General features: G+C 44.3%; 2 protein-coding genes across 14 annotated transcripts; one reads left to right on the plus strand and one right to left on the minus strand.

Moving 5' to 3' along the window:
• Positions 1 to 889: 889 nt before the first annotated feature.
• Positions 890 to 9428, minus strand: LOC126092408 (uncharacterized). 13 transcript variants are annotated; one of them, XM_049907994.1, is made up of 3 exons: positions 4799 to 9428; positions 4507 to 4730; positions 890 to 4438 (listed from the first exon to the last, which is right to left on the minus strand). In XM_049907994.1, the coding sequence occupies exons 1-3, from the start codon at positions 5368 to 5370 to the stop codon at positions 4314 to 4316; spliced, it is 921 nt and encodes a 306-aa protein (XP_049763951.1). In that variant the 5' UTR covers positions 5371 to 9428; the 3' UTR covers positions 890 to 4313. The 13 variants fall into 13 exon arrangements, with proteins under 13 accessions (XP_049763951.1, XP_049763950.1, XP_049763947.1 ...); XM_049907993.1 differs by having other exon boundaries at positions 890 to 4506; positions 4575 to 4730; positions 4799 to 9418; XM_049907990.1 differs by having other exon boundaries at positions 890 to 4506; positions 4541 to 4730; positions 4765 to 9418.
• A 66-nt stretch (positions 9429 to 9494) lies between these two features.
• On the plus strand, positions 9495 to 11480 carry LOC126092679 (antifreeze protein Maxi-like). Its single transcript, XM_049908401.1, has 2 exons — positions 9495 to 9661; positions 10829 to 11480. Exons 1-2 carry the CDS (start codon positions 9495 to 9497, stop codon positions 11478 to 11480), a joined length of 819 nt encoding a protein of 272 aa, XP_049764358.1.
• Positions 11481 to 17106: the final 5626 nt, after the last annotated feature.

The raw sequence follows: 17106 nt of genomic DNA on the forward strand, positions 1-17106 counted from the left end.
TTGCACACTTTTGTACAAATGAAACTTTCTTCCCATATATTGAATTACTCCAGAATATAGTTCCACAGACTATTATTGACTGAAAAGGAGTGTAGTATATAAACTTACGATTTTGTTTTTGTGCAAGACTTGAAATGACACATGCTTCCGAACTACCTGAACCAATTTTTTTTTTGAAATGCTAGAGAATGTGTTTCCTTTCAATTTAAAATTTCATCACAGCGTAAACTCAACATCACTGAAGATTATTTTTTATTTATTTATTCTTCACAATGTAATAAACTAATCATTGCTTTTTTACCCTTTGATACGGAAGACTGATTTTTTTCCTGAACCACGCCTCAATATTCAACACTGATCTGCAAAACACGATGTTCAAATAGATATCAGTACTTTTACATATTTTTTAAATTAAAAAATCAAACTTTGCTCTCGTGTGAATGGCAAATTCACTGCTACCTGACAAATTCTTATGCACACATGACATAATTACACAATAGGAAATGGACCTGCATTAGGAGAACCCATGTACAATAACAAACACTCCTGAGCTCTGCAAATGACCCACGATCAAACACCAAACAATGCAACAATTTGATACACTTCCTCACCTTTCCTCATGCATCTCCACAATCGTTTCCAAAGCAGTATCCCAAGAGAAAGTTGCAACTAAATTACTCAGTACACATCTTTCCATTACGAGACAGTTCAATTTTCCCCAGTCTCAGAATCCCTCAACTATTCCAGTAAATTCAATTTCTTTGGTATGTTCCAATTTTCTAGAAGTCCTCACTACATTTCAGTTCCTATAAAGCTGTGTAAACATTTCCAGGTGGACAGGAAACATAGGAACTAGATAAAGAATGCATGGAATACAACAGTAGACAGATTTAGAAAATGTTATTCCTTTATTAGCATTTATTTTTATTCATACATTACTTATTTTTTTGATAAATAGAAAACACTGGAAATACTTCAACCCTCATTATCTTGTTTTCTCGGCAAAGGAAATAATCTATATACTAACAACCATCATATACTAAACATCAAGTAATAAAGGATTAAAAATATTGCCATGACACTGCTGACACTTGCCAGTTATTGACAATTTATTAGATTTATGGAGCAATGGGTTTCCCATAATGGAGAAATATGTTTCCCACAGTGCCGATACACAACAAATTACTGTTGTGCAGTGTGATCTTCAATTGAAACATAAAATAATCGCAAACATGAAATAGAGTTGTGGTTATAGTACTGAAGGGCTGATAAGAACTGATCACAAAAGGTTCCACAAGATGTTCTAATTTAAGCAAGAAGTATCTAAAATGAGGAAGAAACTGCTGACTGGATTTCAACCAGAGCACTGGTATATAATCTTTATTTCGCTTATGCAAAGACTGACTTTGATTACAATAGTTTTATTAATATGTAAGCACAAATTCCATTGAAGACGTTCAGTTTAATGTATTATCCATACAGAAATTCAAGATGGTGCGCTGTCTCACAAAGTAGTATAGAAACAGAACTATCATTACCAACTCTCATGCAACCAACCAATGTTATAAAAAAAACTATGATTCTATGCTATAATGGTGTTCATACTCTGCACTGAATATTAACAAATGGTAAAGACACCAAAGCAATTAGTTATGTACTTAATATGTGATTTATTTACACAACTCATCAAATGTTCAATGAGAAGAATTTCATAAACTAAACCAAATTCATGTTTGAGCGAGGCATATTATGAATCCATCCTGGTGTTTAACTTCAGATACTCGAGAAAGACACACTCTCTCAAAATAAATAAATAAAATAAAAAGAATTTAGTAGTTGAGAGTTAAAGTTAATTTTCATTACATGTGAATCAAAAGATAAGACATGGATACAAATTTCCACTTTGGTGCGCTGATAACCTCAGTGTTGAGTGCCCATAAGTCTCTCACACACAGTTTAAGTAACTTATATAAGCTGAAATGAGAACTGATGGAAGTGTTTCTCTATTTTGAAGGTGGAAGTGACAGAAGGAATTTTTAATGGGACACTCACACTAGGAACTGCAATGAAAGGTTCACAAGCAACACTAATAAGTTTATGGCATGGAGCAATGCAACTTTTCAACCACATTAGAGCAATAACATCACTGATAATAGCTTTGTCACCAATCATAAGAACAAAGAATGTATGAAAAGTGTAGGACCTCCATTTGCTCTGGTATCATTCCTAAAGTAAATAAATGCTTTGTTTTCAATTTTTTAGTTTACTTTTGGATATCAATTACCTAGTAAATATTACAATTATTTCAGTTTACCTGAGTATTATTATTCAGGCAATTTTTCTATAATGTACTGACAGATGTAGCATAGTTTTGTTGAGGAACATTTATTTTACAAAAGAATTTGGTACATGAAACTTCATAGTATTAGGTGCTCTAAAATGTTGATCCTACTTTAAAAAATCTTGCTAGAACATTGATCTATACTGATTTAAAGTAGTAAGTTTCCTGATTATAGAGCAATGCTTAAATTATTCTTCAAAAAATAAGGACCTGACTTATCACCATTTCCAAATCTATATGAATTACAGAGATGAACAAGGAAATAATATCACTAATAAAGATTACATTAACTGTGAAATAAGTATGTATTACAATATCGGTATAAACACACATGACTGTAAGACTACATATAGGACCATAGCAAGTAATGCTCTATATATACTTGCCAATTGCTGCCTAAAAACAATGTGACAGCAAATTAATATTTTGGTATCAACTATGTTTCAGTATGTTAGGTTTTGATTAATCATTCACAACTGCATTCTTTGTAAAACATTTCTAGAATTCAACTGTTATTGAGAGATGACTTGTTATCCAGGAAGACCTTTCTCATGAACTGTGAAATTTAATGAAATGATGGAAGTCCAGTACTAGTTGCACAGTCAATTGTGGAATTTAATTAGGTCATTTCATTACAAGTGGGTGACTGCCCCCATATCTCACTTAAGTGCAGTTTTCTTTATGAGAATCTGGTGAGAGAACTGCATCAATCCAAAGAAGTGATAAATAATCAAACTAATGCAGTACTCAGTGAAAATTTTAGACTGACGATCACAATAAAAGACTGCATGCAAATTGGAAGACCCAGAAAGGAATGCATGAGTGGAATTGTTTTAGTGTTGGGGGGGGGGGGGGGGGGGGCATGTCACACACACCTTGTTCCTGCAGTCATGTTGACAAGTAAGTATGTGATGCAGAATTGAGACCTGCTTCAAAGTAATACAGTGTGTGTACATAAAAACATTTGAAAAGGAAGTTTATGTCTTTGGCGTAAAAAATGCGCTGATTATCTGTGATGAATCTGCTAACATCAATAAATAAATTTAAAAAAAAATCCAACTGCACTTGTGTGTCAGAATGAACTCTCACATCTCTTTGATTTCAGTGATACAGCTTCTGAATTTCTTAGGATACATCTGCTCTAATGAAGAAGTAGTTAGGCCATAATGAAAAGAAATAATAACAGATATATACTGCAATTTTGTTCCATACAACCTCTTAAGAGCAGTCCAATATCAAGAGTTAAATCCACAGCTTTACTGGGATATTTCTGCCAGTAAATGTAATTTTTATACAACAGGTGACTAAATCAACCAGCACAAAAAAAGGCAACACCAAATGTTAAGTATACATCATTAAATACCATATGTAGTCTTACCTGCTTTGAGCCAATTACACAAAACCAAATATTTCACTATTCACATTATGCACTACAGAAAATGGTAAAAAGAACTGAGACATCACTGTGGCACACAAGCTAACCTTTGTATGTCAATGTTGTACCTTCACATGGATCAAGTTCTAATTTTTGAAAGACAAGGTCTCAATTGTGTGTCTAAAGCAGGAGACACCAGTTACATATAAGCATATGACAGACTAGAATCACAAAAAATTCCCAATTAATATAGAGACAGTCAATGAACATCTCCATAAGGAATAAGACAATAAACCATACTGGTCTGTAACTTAGGCAGCCAGCCATAAAAGTGAACATGGTGCATGGTAATATGAACTATGGACAAATTTATTGTACAAGCTGTGAACTATGGATAAATTTATTGTACAATCTGAACTGGACACTCTGTAATGTGTCAACTGACAGGCATCTATTTGGTACCATATGCACCAAATCGCTATCTCCTCCATGATGCACAAATAATACTATAGGAATTTCCATGTGGTGTCCTTTCAGCTCATTGTGCACCAGGGATATGCTATGACTTGTGACACATCTGATGGATGCCAAAAAATCTTACAACACCTCTATCATGCATGTTAAGAAAATCTTAGGACACCACAATGATATGTAATTAGAAAAACCAATGACGAAAGCAAGACCCCCCCCTCCGCGACGAACGATGAGACGAAACCCGGCAGCTCCGCGACGAACGATGAGACGAAACCCGGACAGCTCCGCGACGAACGATGAGACGAAACCCGGACACCTCCGCGACGAACGATGAGACGAAACCCGGATACCTCCGCGACGAACGATGAGACGAAACCCCGACACCTCCGCGATGAAACCCGGACACCTCCGCGATGAAACCCGGACACCTCCGCGACGAAACCCCCACACCTCCGCGACGAAACCCCCACACCTCCGCGACGAACGATGAAACAAAACCCGGACACCTCCGCGTAGAACGATGAGACGAAACCCGGACACCTCCGCGAAGAACGATGAGACGAAACCCGGACACCTCCGCGAAGAACGATGAGACGAAACCCGGACACCTCCACAACGAACGATGAGACGGAACCGAGATACCTCTGCCAGTAAATCCGTGACACCTCTGTGATGAATTCTGCTGGACACTCCACGATGAATCGCAGATCGGACATTTCCACGACGAGTCATGGACATCTCCACGACTCCTGGATACCTCCACGATGAATCCCAGACATCTCCGTGACGAATGCTGGATGTCTCCGCAACAAATGCCGGACACCTCCGCATCGAGTCCCGCGACGAATCCCAGACATCTCCGCATCGAGTCCTGGAGAACACTTCCACGACAAATACCAGACACCTCCACAATGAGCAATGCAATGAATCTCGGCTGCCTCCACAATAAACAATGCAACGAATCCCAGACACCCCCACGATGAATCCGGGACACGTCTGCGACAAAACCCGGACAGCTCCGGGACAAATCCTGGACATCTCCACAATGAACAGGACCCCTCTGTGATGAATGGTGCAATGAATCATGGACACTTCCACGACAAACAACAGATACCTCTGTGACAAATCCTGACACCTCTGTTATGAATGTGGCAGTGAAATCCAGCCACCTCGGCGACATATAGTGCGATGATCCCTGGATGTACCTTGGACATCTCCATGACCAATTTGACAAATCCTGGATACCTCCAGGAAAAAAAAAAAAAAAAAAAATAAGCTGGGCACTTCTGCGTTGAACGACATGGAGATAGAGCAGCTAATCACGGTACAACCAAAATATTAACAAGGTAAACATTCTAGAGCGCATGCACATAGCTTACAAAACATACTTGTCTGTGGTCTTGGTTGTGGTCCCGGTAAACTGAAACTTGAACACAGCATATAGGTATGACCATATAAGGAATCCATTCAGAGATGGACCAATCGAACGGATTGGGCTGGCTGAGTGGTCAGTCAGACTCAACTGTCTGTATCTGGTGAATTTTTGATAAATGGTTTGACATCCCCTGTTTAACAGTTCTATATGATTATCCAAAGAACCAATTATGGCTGTTTTTGTTTCCTGGAACTAAATTTGTATTAACTGGTCACTCTCCTCGTCCCACAGTTGCTGAATTACTGCACATGCAAACCTATGACCTCTTGGATAAATGCACAAAAGAAATTGATATCTAAAAAAAAACACGAGTACGTTTGACAACCAATGCAAATTTCACCACAGGAAACTGAAGCACCTGTAACTGTAGGAAACACCACAACACTACACAAACACTTAAAAAACAATGACTTTGACAATTTACTAACAAATATAACACTGGGACATGGGATGGTACGAGCAGTTGTTGCATCAATCAGACAGTGGTGATAACAGCCCCAGCCTAGCACATAGATTAAGAGACAACGCACAGCATCTGATAAGAGATCCACAGCAGCCAAAACTGAAAAGCATATTAAACTGCAGCAAGGGGCCTAAACTTCAATACACTCTTTTGTATAAAAAAACACCTGCAGAGCAGAGAGACTGAGGCATGTGGTTGCGAGTGGCTACAGCTGCTACAACCAAATACTGAATTAGCAGTGGTCCAACTGACCAATGATTGGAGACTAGTGGAGAATCAGCTGCATTCCACTTTGCACAATGTCAGCACCCAAGTTGATAGGCAAAGTTGCAAAGGACATCATAACATACTGAAACACTGTGTACAAGGCACAAAATGCCCATGGTCTGCCAGACATTACAATTAAGGTCTGAACTGTACCACGCAGTACACAACAGAGTAAATCTCCTACAATCAAGTTCTTCAGTGCATTGCACAACAAGAAATTCACATCCTAAATCCACAGTGAACTGCAAACTGCACCATACTTCCAGGGAGTGGAATGCAATACTGGCCTCACACTCAAACTCCTTAACACATAATGATGTCCAAAGTTCCACAACTAAGATAACAACAAATTTAATGTTTTCAACCTCTTATGGCCTCAAACAAGTATGCTTTAAAAATATTCTATGCTTTTAAAACACTATTCGGTGTCAGACACAGCATTCTGGATCACATCAATCAAGTTGAATCTTAACACTCAGAAGCATTTTATGTTTTGGAAAGATCAAGTAGTGCAACTATGGAAAATGCAGTCAACAAGATCTACAGTTCAATATTGGTCCCCATATCTGAAAGGAAGTTGTTAATCATTGCAATGTTGTCAGTATCCTTGAGCAGCAATCACCATCAGAAATGGGCCTATGAGTAGAATAGTCGCCAGCAAACTGCCACCACAAGTAGAACTGTAACCAGAATGACAACTACCACAAGGTCATGGCTTGGACAACAGTACTGGTGTGTAGCAAAGTCACCTGTAAGATAGCCCTCACAAATGAAGCAGTCAATAGCCCCCACGAGTGGAGCATCAACCAGGACGATGGATTCCCTGGGCAGAGCAGTTGATAGCGTCACAGCTCCCACGAGCAGAGCAGTTGCTAGCACCACGGCTCCCATGAACGGAGCGGCCGACAGCACCACGGCTCCCACGAGCAGAGCGGTTGACAGCACCACGACTCCCACGATCGGAGTGGTCGACAGCACTACGGCTCCCACGGGCGGAGCAGTCGACAGCACCACGGCTCCCACGAGCGGAGCAGTCGACAGCACCACGGCTCCCACGAGCGGAGCAGCTGACAGCACCACGGCTCCCACGAGCGGAGCAGCCGACAGCACCACGGCTCCCACGAGCGGAGCAGCCGACAGCACCACGGCTCCCACGAGCGGAGCAGCCGACAGCACCACGGCTCCCACGAGCGGAGCGGCCGACAGCAACACTGCTCCCACGATCGGAGCAGTCGACAGCTCTACGGCTCCCACGAGCGGAGCGGCCGACAGTAACACAGCTCCCACGAGCAGAGCCGTCGACAGCACCATGGCTGCCATGAGCGGAGCGGTCGACAGCACCATGGCTCCCCAGAGCAGAGCAGTCAGTAGCACCGTGGATACCGGGAGTGGAGCACTGATTCATGAGTGCTCTCCTAGCAGGATTGCCACCCATCACAGCTGTATCATATGAGCGGAGCTGCTGGCTTGGAGTTGGAAAACCACAAGAAGCACAGCTTTAGGAACACTCTTTCCCATAATGGGGATGCCACAGCGACAATAGCCGATCAGGTGAAGAACTGCCATTGTGCTAACAGCACCCAACCAGCAATGCAGCAACTTAGACAACCACCACTGTCAGGAGACTGGTCGCTAAGGGCAATCGTTCTCCACAAGTAGGTGTCACCGTGCTGACCTGGACATAGAAACTTCCATACATCTTACAAGTTATATTTACCACAATATGTTTCAAGCTTATATATCCTGTTATCAAGAGTTTAACATTGCTATCCCATAGACACCATCAAACTAACACACTACAAGCAAACATGCCATATTAAACAAATAAAGCTCTTCTTTGAATATCTCATTTTCTCACTTAACCATCTCACAAAGCTCTGCTTGTAACTGACCTTCATGAGAAGGCTATGCAAAAAAAAGAAACATTCACAGAAGAGATTTAAATGTTTGAAAAGGCATGTTTGTTACTGGATTTTTAGTTTTGATAGTTCCTAATGACATAGCTTTAACCATTTGATTATCTGATAATGCAGTCCCAAAACATGTTGTGGTAAATATATCATTCATTTTTGACAACTTGAGCAACTGCTCCATATGTCTGAATCCCTGAGTTTGGATCCCATCTGGGGCCCTCAAGCATGACATTAGGTAGCCCAACACTGCATGGCTTAAATGAATCCCAGTGATAGAAGAATCTTTAATTTCTTTAATTTCAATGCTCTTTATAATAATCTACATCATGACAATAAAATTTCTAACTACTGCCCACAGCTGAAAAAATTATTTTTTAAGGAAAATTTAAAAAACTGTTGGACTAATTGACTGGTGCCATTAAAATCAACAAACTACGCAATGAAGCAAAGTCCTAGAAAAATCACACAATACTAAAAGATAATGTCACTAATGGGTCTCTAATTAAATGTGAATAGAGATTAACCATTTAACTGATCATTGCCCGAAATAAAGTGACTTACCAGGTCATTAACCTGCTTGCAGGGCAGATACAATATCTGACGGCAACATTCCAAGAGCAAGCTGATGAGTTGATATGGCGACAGAGTTGTCCAGCCATCACTCTCTGAGCAGAGCAGTTGTTGGCCTGACAAGCATCTACCGAACCCAAAATACCGCGTACTGAGCCGATGCCAGCAAGACAGCCTCCTGTGGAGATAATCAGACACGACGACAATGGCCCCCCAAGGAGCTGACCAGACGCACAGTAGACCACACGAAGTTGAGCAGACAGAAGCATGACAGCTCCCCGCGAGTGGAGCTGTTGACAGGCCATGTGACGGGAGTAGATGCAAGTTCGGCAGTGTCCGCAAGCGGATATGTCAGCAGCGCGGCGGTGTCAACGAGAGGATCTGTCAGCAGCGCGGCGGTGTCTACGAGAGGATCAGTCGGCAGCGCGGCGGTGTTCCCGAGCTGATCAGTCGGCAGCGCAGCGGTGTCCGCGAGCTGATCAGTCGGCACTGAGGCGGTGAACGCGAGTGGATCAGTTGGATGCGCGGCAGAGGCCACGACCGGAGCAGTCGGTAGCACAGCGGTGGCCACGGGCGGAGCAGTCGGCAGCACGGCATCCTCCAAAAGCGGAGAAGCCGGCAGCGCGATGGTATACGCAGGCAGAGCAGCTAGCAGCATGGTGGTGCCCACAGGCGGAGCAGTCGCCAGCACGGCAGTGCCCGCGAGCGGAGCAGTCGCCAGCACGGCAGCGCCCGCAAGCGGAGCAGTCGCCAGCACGGCAGCGCCCGCAAGCGGAGCAGTCCAGCATGGCAGCACCCACGAGCGGAGCAGTTGCCAGTGCCCGTGAGCGAAGCAGGCAATATTGACTGCTCCACTCAATATTGACTCACTCAATATTGAGTAGTCAATATTGACTGACTCAATATTGGGTAGTCAATATTGAATGACTTAACTGAACGCCAATGATATAAGAACGGACACATTTTTCATTGTAATATACTCTATCACAGTAGTCCAAAACATTACAATAAAATTTCAAACGAATGCTTATGAGAGATGTTTTGGCTGCCTAAAAGAGAGGAATTGTATTTCTTAAGGTACATTTTAAAAACTCTGAATAACTTGTACTGTTAAAATCAACAAACCACGCAATCCTACAATACATATAGAAAAAATTTTCAACAATACTGGGACCTATTATTAAATAACAATGTGGGTTACTGATTAAAAAGATTATTGTCTAAAATAAAAGTGGGTTACAAATTACACTCTACGAGGTAAGAAAGGCAGGACATTAACTTGCTTGCAGGATAGCTACAATACCAGATGGCTCCCAAGGGTGAGCAGATCAGTTGATATGGCCACCAAGTTGGGCAGCTGTCCAGCCTCTCAACACAGCTGATGTTCATCTGACGAGCACCTACCAAACTCGAGAACCATGAGTGGAGTCGATGACAGCACGAGTGCACCCGTGGAGAGGAGCAGTTGCCTGGATGACAGTGTTGGTGTGTAGGGAAGTAACCTGCAAGACAGCACAACCCTCCCCCCTTTACACCCAAGTGGGACAGCTGAACCGTAAACAGGGCCAAGGAGCATACAGCTGCCAAGGAGCAGAGCAGATGCCAATATGACACCCTGCACTGGGTACAGCAGCCAACAGCCCATATGTTGTGAGTAAATATTACCACTCATTTTAAATAACTGGAGTGTAACATTCACATTATCGCTCCATATGTCTGAAACCTACGAGTTGGGTTTCCAACTTAGGCTCTCAAGAGCAACTTCATGTATTCCAACATCACATAACTTAATAGAATGACAGAAGAACGGGAACAATTTTAAAATTAAGTTCCAATAAAATTATATAAACTGCCCTCCCAAAAACAAAAAAACTACTTTTAAAGAAAAACTTGTGCATTTCTATCAGGTAAGAAACAACACTGGGTCACTTACTCAATGTGAATAGGTGTCGACCATTAACAAGACTGCTACCTAAAATAAATGTGGCAGCACGACAGCGCCCGCGAGTGGAGCAGTCGCCAACACGGCAGCGGCTGCGAGCCGAGCAGTCGCCAACACGGCAGCGGCTGCGAGCCGAGCAGTCGCCAACACGGCAGCGGCTGCGAGCCGAGCAGTCGCCAACACGGCAGCGGCTGCGAGCCGAGCAGTCGCCAACACGGCAGCGGCTGCGAGCCGAGCAGTCGCCAACACGGCAGCGGCTGCGAGCCGAGCAGTCGCCAACACGGCAGCGGCTGCGAGCCGAGCAGTCGCCAACACGGCAGCGGCTGCGAGCCGAGCAGTCGCCAACACGGCAGCGGCTGCGAGCCGAGCAGTCGCCAACACGGCAGCGGCTGCGAGCCGAGCAGTCGCCAACACGGCAGTGCGCGCGAGCCGAGCATTCGCCAGCACTCGCGAGCCGAGCAGTCGCCAGCACGGCAGGGACCGCGAGCCGAGCAGTCGCCAGCACGGCAGGGACCGCGAGCCGAGCAGTCGCCAGCATGGCAGGGACCGCGAGCCGAGCAGTCGCCAGCACGGCAGGGACCGCGAGCCGAGCAGTCGCCAGCACGGCAGGGACCGCGAGCCGAGCAGTCGCCAGCACGGCAGGGACCGCGAGCCGAGCAGTCGCCAGCACGGCAGGGACCGCGAGCCGAGCAGTCGCTAGCACGGCAGGGCCCACGAGTGGAGCAGTCGCCAGCACGGCAGGGCGCATAAATGAAGCAGTGGCCAGAACGGCAGCACCCACAAATGGAGCAGTGTCCAGGATGGCAGCGCATCACAATCTGCGCAGTTGTCAGCACGGCAGCGCCCACGAGCTGCACAATCGCCAGCGTTGCAGTGTCCCGAGGGCTGTTGCAGCAAAATTGCTGCCCCATAGTCATCAAGATCCTCAAGCAGAGACACTATCTTCGAAATCAAACATCATAAGAAGAGTAGCCTCCAGCTATCATGTATGGTGCTGCAGAGACAGTGTCAGGTGAAGAATCGCCACTGGGGTAACAGCAGCGAACTGGCTATGCAGCTGCTTAGTCAGCATCCAATAGAAGCAGACTGCTCGGTGATGCTGTCACCTTGTCGACCTAAACACAGGAACCTACATACATCTGCATCCCACAACCTGGGCTTCATGCTGTGCCCCTCATGAATGACTGCCTGTTCCCCAACATCGCATTGCTCAACTGAACCCCTCCGCCCAATGATAGAATAATACGCATGATTTTAACTTAATGCCCTTAATGGCATAATATTCCTATATGTTTCAATACAATTACAAACTGTTCTTTCAAATAAGAACTATTTTTTAAGGAAATTCAAAAAATTCGGATTGATTGAGGGGTCCTTAATGGTAACAAACCATTACTGAAGCCACAATTTAGAACAACACTACCATATTTACAGCTCATTAAAAGATTAAGCATAACAAATGGTCTCACAAAATGCTAATAGGTGTATACCATTAAAGAAGTCATTGCCTACAATCAAGGTGTGTAAGCCATCATGCTCTACAAACTAACAACTTACAGAAAAAAAGAACACAATAACTAGCATAGTTGTATTCAGGGCTGCTAAAATACCTAATGGCTCCATCCCACAACTGAGTGGATCAGTTGATGACGGCCAAAGTGCAGGGCAGCTGCCACCTTCTGAGTGGTACAAATGTTGGCCTCACAAGCCCCCACCAAACTCACAAACTGCGAGCCAAGCAGTCGCCAGCACGGCAGTGCCCGCGAGCTGAGCAGTCGCCAGCACGGCAGCACCCGCGAGCCGAGCAGTCGCCAGCACGGCAGCGCCTGCGAGCCGAGCAGTCGCCAGCACGGCAGCGCCCGCGAGCCGAGCAGTCGCCAGCACGGCAGCGCCCGCGAGCCGAGCAGTTGCCAGCACGGCAGCACCCGCGAGCCGAGCAGTCGCCAGCATGGCAGCGCCCGTGAGCCGAGCAGTCGCCAGCACGGCAGCACCCGCGAGCCGAGCAGCCGCCAACACAGCAGGGTTCGCGAGCGGAGCAGTTGCCAGCACGGCAGAGCCCACGAACCGAGCAGTCACCAGCACGGCAGAGCCCGTGAACCGAGCAGTCACCAGCACGGCAGAGCCCGTGAACCGAGCAGTCACCAGAGTGGCAGAGCCCTCGAACTGAGCAGTCACCAGCGCGGCAGAGCCCTCGAACTGAGCAGTCACCGTCACCCAAGAAATGAGCAATCAGCACAGCAGTGCCTGTGAGACATACAGTGGCCAACACAGCGGCCCACAAGCCATAGTTCTTAGCATGGCACTGCTCACAAGTTGGTCAATCACCAGTGCCAGTGACCGGAGCAGCTGCCAACACAGCACTGCCCGTGAGTGGAGCATCCACCAGCACAACAGCCTCCACGAGCGGAACAGTCACTGAGGTGAGTGGTTTTGTAGCAAGCTCGTCACGCCGTCGTTGCCAGGACCCCGAGCAGTGATGCTATCTTGGATTTCGAACACCACAAGAAGGGCAGCCTCCAGAATGCACCATCCCATCAGACGGGATGCCACCGCGATGACAGTGCATCCGGTGAAGCACTGGCACAATGATAACAGCATCCCACTAGCTATGCAGCTCCATAGCTAACCTCTACCAGCAGCAGACCAATCACTGAGGCCAATCATTCACCTCAAGTAGCTGTCACCACGTTGATCTGGACATAGGAACCTACATACATCTGCATCCCATGACCTAGGCTTCGCGCTGGGCCCTTCAAACATGACTGAAGGTACCTTAACTTTGCGTTGCCTAACTGATCCCAATAACAAAATGGATACACTTTTAATTTTATACACTTAATGACATACTCCAAGATATTTCAATACATTTTGAAACAGTTGTCTAAAACAAAAAAAAATATTTTTAAGGAAAATCCAAAAAACCAGACTGTTTCAAGGATAAGTTAAAAAAACCTTAATGAAGTCATAATTCATAAAAATTCTGAAATAAGGTACAACACTTGGACTCTCATATATTGGAAATAGGATCTACCATTAAGGAAGTCAATGCTTAAAACAGAAGGTACATTATTACCTGCCACATGCTACAAACTAACAACTCACCACCAAAAAGTACATGGATCAACCACAGTTGTATGCAGGACAACTAAAATACCAGATGGCGCCCTCACAAGAGTGAGCAGATTAGTGGATGGTGGCGAATCAGCTGAGCAGCCACAATCTTCTGAGCTGTGCAGATATTGGCCTTACGAGCTCCTACCAAACCAACAAACAGCACATGCGTGGGTCGAGCAGTCGCCAGCACGGCAGCTGTCACAAGGGGAGCAGTCACTCGCCAAGTGCTGCTGCAGCAGAATTTCCACAGAGGTTGTTGTGACCCCAAGCAGAACTGCTGTGTTGGAATTCAAACTTAACAGGAAGGACAGCCTCTGGAATGGCCCGCCACAAGGAGAGATGCCACAGTGATGACACTGCATCACATGAAGAACTGCCACTGTGCTAACAGCACCTAGTCAGCTATGTAGCTATTTAGCCAAACTCCGTACCAGGCAGACTGGTCACTGAGGGTGATCACTCAACATGAGTAGCTGTGTTGGCCTGGACATAAGAACCTCCATATATCTCTATCCCAGGAGCTGGGCTTCCAGATGGGCCCTTCAAGCATGACTGCAGGCAGACCATTGCATGGCTCAATAGAACCCAAATGACAAGAGGATGGGATAGTTTTTAGTTCTAATGCATTCAACGAAACAGCAATCCACAAAATCACAACAAAAATTTGAAATGGCTGTCTAGGAAACTAAGAAAATTCAGATTGATCAGAGGATAAGTGCCATTAAAATGAACTATAAAGAAATGTAGTACACTTAAAAAATATCTACACAATTCATGCAATGTAGCCATGATTTAGAAAAATCCTACTATATATACATCTTACTAAGAAATAAGGTACAACACTGGATCCCTTATAAAATGTTTAGATGTTCACCATTAACAAGATAATTGCCTAAAATAATGGGGGTTACCTGCCAAGCTCCAAAAGTACTGTGGTATTATGATAGTGTACACAAATCCAATTTTAGACAACACCATTCCACGAATGAGCCGATCCGATGATGGTGGCCACTGAGCTGCTACCAAACCCACCACACCTCACATCCAAGATCGATGATCGGGCCCCGAAGTGAGCTGCCACACACCACAGCACCACACCTTAGCTAAGATGTCACCCACACGGCCTTGTACAGCATGTCACCACAAATAGGTCTGCCACCATACGACCTGGACATAGGAACTTCCAAACATGTGTGCCCTACAAGTAGGACACTGATACAAGCCCTACATGTAGGATTACAGGCAGCCCAAAACCACACTGCAAATAATGATACTGCTTCTAGACACTACCTTATTAACAGGTCATCATAGTGAATGAGTTACAACGATAAATGGATGAATCGATTTTCATTTGTATTCACTAACGATATGGTGAATGAATACCTTGTACTGGATGTAAAATATCTGCAAAACCACAAAATATATTCCTACAGAAGTCAGTAAAAATGATGAGGCTGAAGAAAAGAGATGTAAAAATAAATCTCATCGGCAAGTAGAATAGTTAAAGATATCGGAATAGTCTACACAATGTTGTCAATTTCTTTTTGCCCTGCTGCGAAAGACAAATGTTGGCTTTTCCTTATAGTTTAGGTGCAATTTCGGTTCTCTCAAAAATTGTGAATAACTGCTAACACTAATATCATTGGTAATAATCCTTAAAATTAAACATACAAGGTGATTAATAACCTAAATTTATAATAAACAGAATTTCATTAAATCCTGAGCAGATACTAGGGAAACAGCCATGTAAATGCACTACCAGTCTCACAGCATCTCTTGGGTATGCCAATCAGCTTATGGTATCCCACAACCTTAGCAGCAAAATTACCCCCTGAGCAGGGCAGATGTTATCCTAATGAGCTCCTGACAAATCCACTGTGCCTCAGATTAAGAGAAGCTACAATGATCCGATTCCCTGAGGCAAGCTACCATGCAGCAGACAGAACCATACAACCAGAATTTAGCTGTCATCTAATTGACACGAGCATAAGAATTTCATCCAGTATGCAGCCACCTGTCTCCCACAAGCAGGATTACAGGTAACCCAATATTGCATTGCAAACAATACTGGTTGTAGCCTCAATAGTGTAACTGCTACTGGCTTAACTGAACACCAAATAATAAAAGAATGCACATATTTTTAATTGTAATGCTCTCAGTGGCATAATAATCTGAGAAATTATGACAATACTTTATAATATTGAAAATTGCTGTGTCTAAAATCAGAATGTTCTAAAGGAAAATAGCAAAAACAATCAACTGAAGGGTATTTGCTATCAAAATACACTGTACTGGGATATAATGTAGTTAACAAGTATCCAAGCTATCCAAGCACTGTAGCCACAATTTTTTAAAAGTTGTGCAATAGGGCTTGCATACACGTTACTAAGAGGTGCACAACACAAGTCCCTCACAACATGTGAATCAAGTTTTTACCTGATGGGATCATTGCATAAAATGAAGACGTGTAACAGACTGATGCTCTATAGCAAGGACATGCACTGCATTCCATTATATGTTGCTTACTGATTTCAGCATGCTACAAAACTGGCCCCTATGAGCTGAGAACAGAATAAAAATAAAATAACTAAGTCTCGAATAGTCGTATCTACTTCCACAGCAATAAATAGTCAGTTATACAGCTACAATACCGGATTAGCACAATCCCACATTGAGCAGATCAGTTGCTTGTGCCCAATGAGTAGCCACTGCCACCCTCTGAGCAGAGCAGATGTTGGCCCGACGAACTTCTACTAAACCCAACAGGCCTCAGGTTCAGAGCAGCAACCAAGATGGTAACAGCATTTAACAGCAAACAGTACCACACGATCAGGGTTGGAGCCTGGCTGCCTGTTCTCAGATGTAGAGCAGGTGCTGGACGGAAAGCTGCAATATCCCTTTCTGCGGCCCATGAAGAGAGTTGTCGTCTTGCTATTCACTGCCACTGGAATGCAGCCTCTGGAATGGCTGCATCCCTAGATGAGACATGCTACCAACATGACAATTCTGCACAGAACTGTCAATGCATTGATTGCACTCCACTTGCTTGGGCCACCTTTTCCCACAAATAGAGGTCACTGGGCTTCTCAATCACCGTGAGCAGATCTGCTACTATATGACCTAGACAAAGGAATTTTTAAACATCTTTGTCCTACGAGCAGGGCATCCAAATGAGCCCTGCACGTAGGACTACAAACAGCCCAAGCTGCAAC

This window comes from Schistocerca cancellata, chromosome 7 (assembly GCF_023864275.1).
Source record: "Schistocerca cancellata isolate TAMUIC-IGC-003103 chromosome 7, iqSchCanc2.1, whole genome shotgun sequence".
Classification (NCBI taxonomy): Eukaryota; Metazoa; Arthropoda; class Insecta; order Orthoptera; family Acrididae; genus Schistocerca; species Schistocerca cancellata.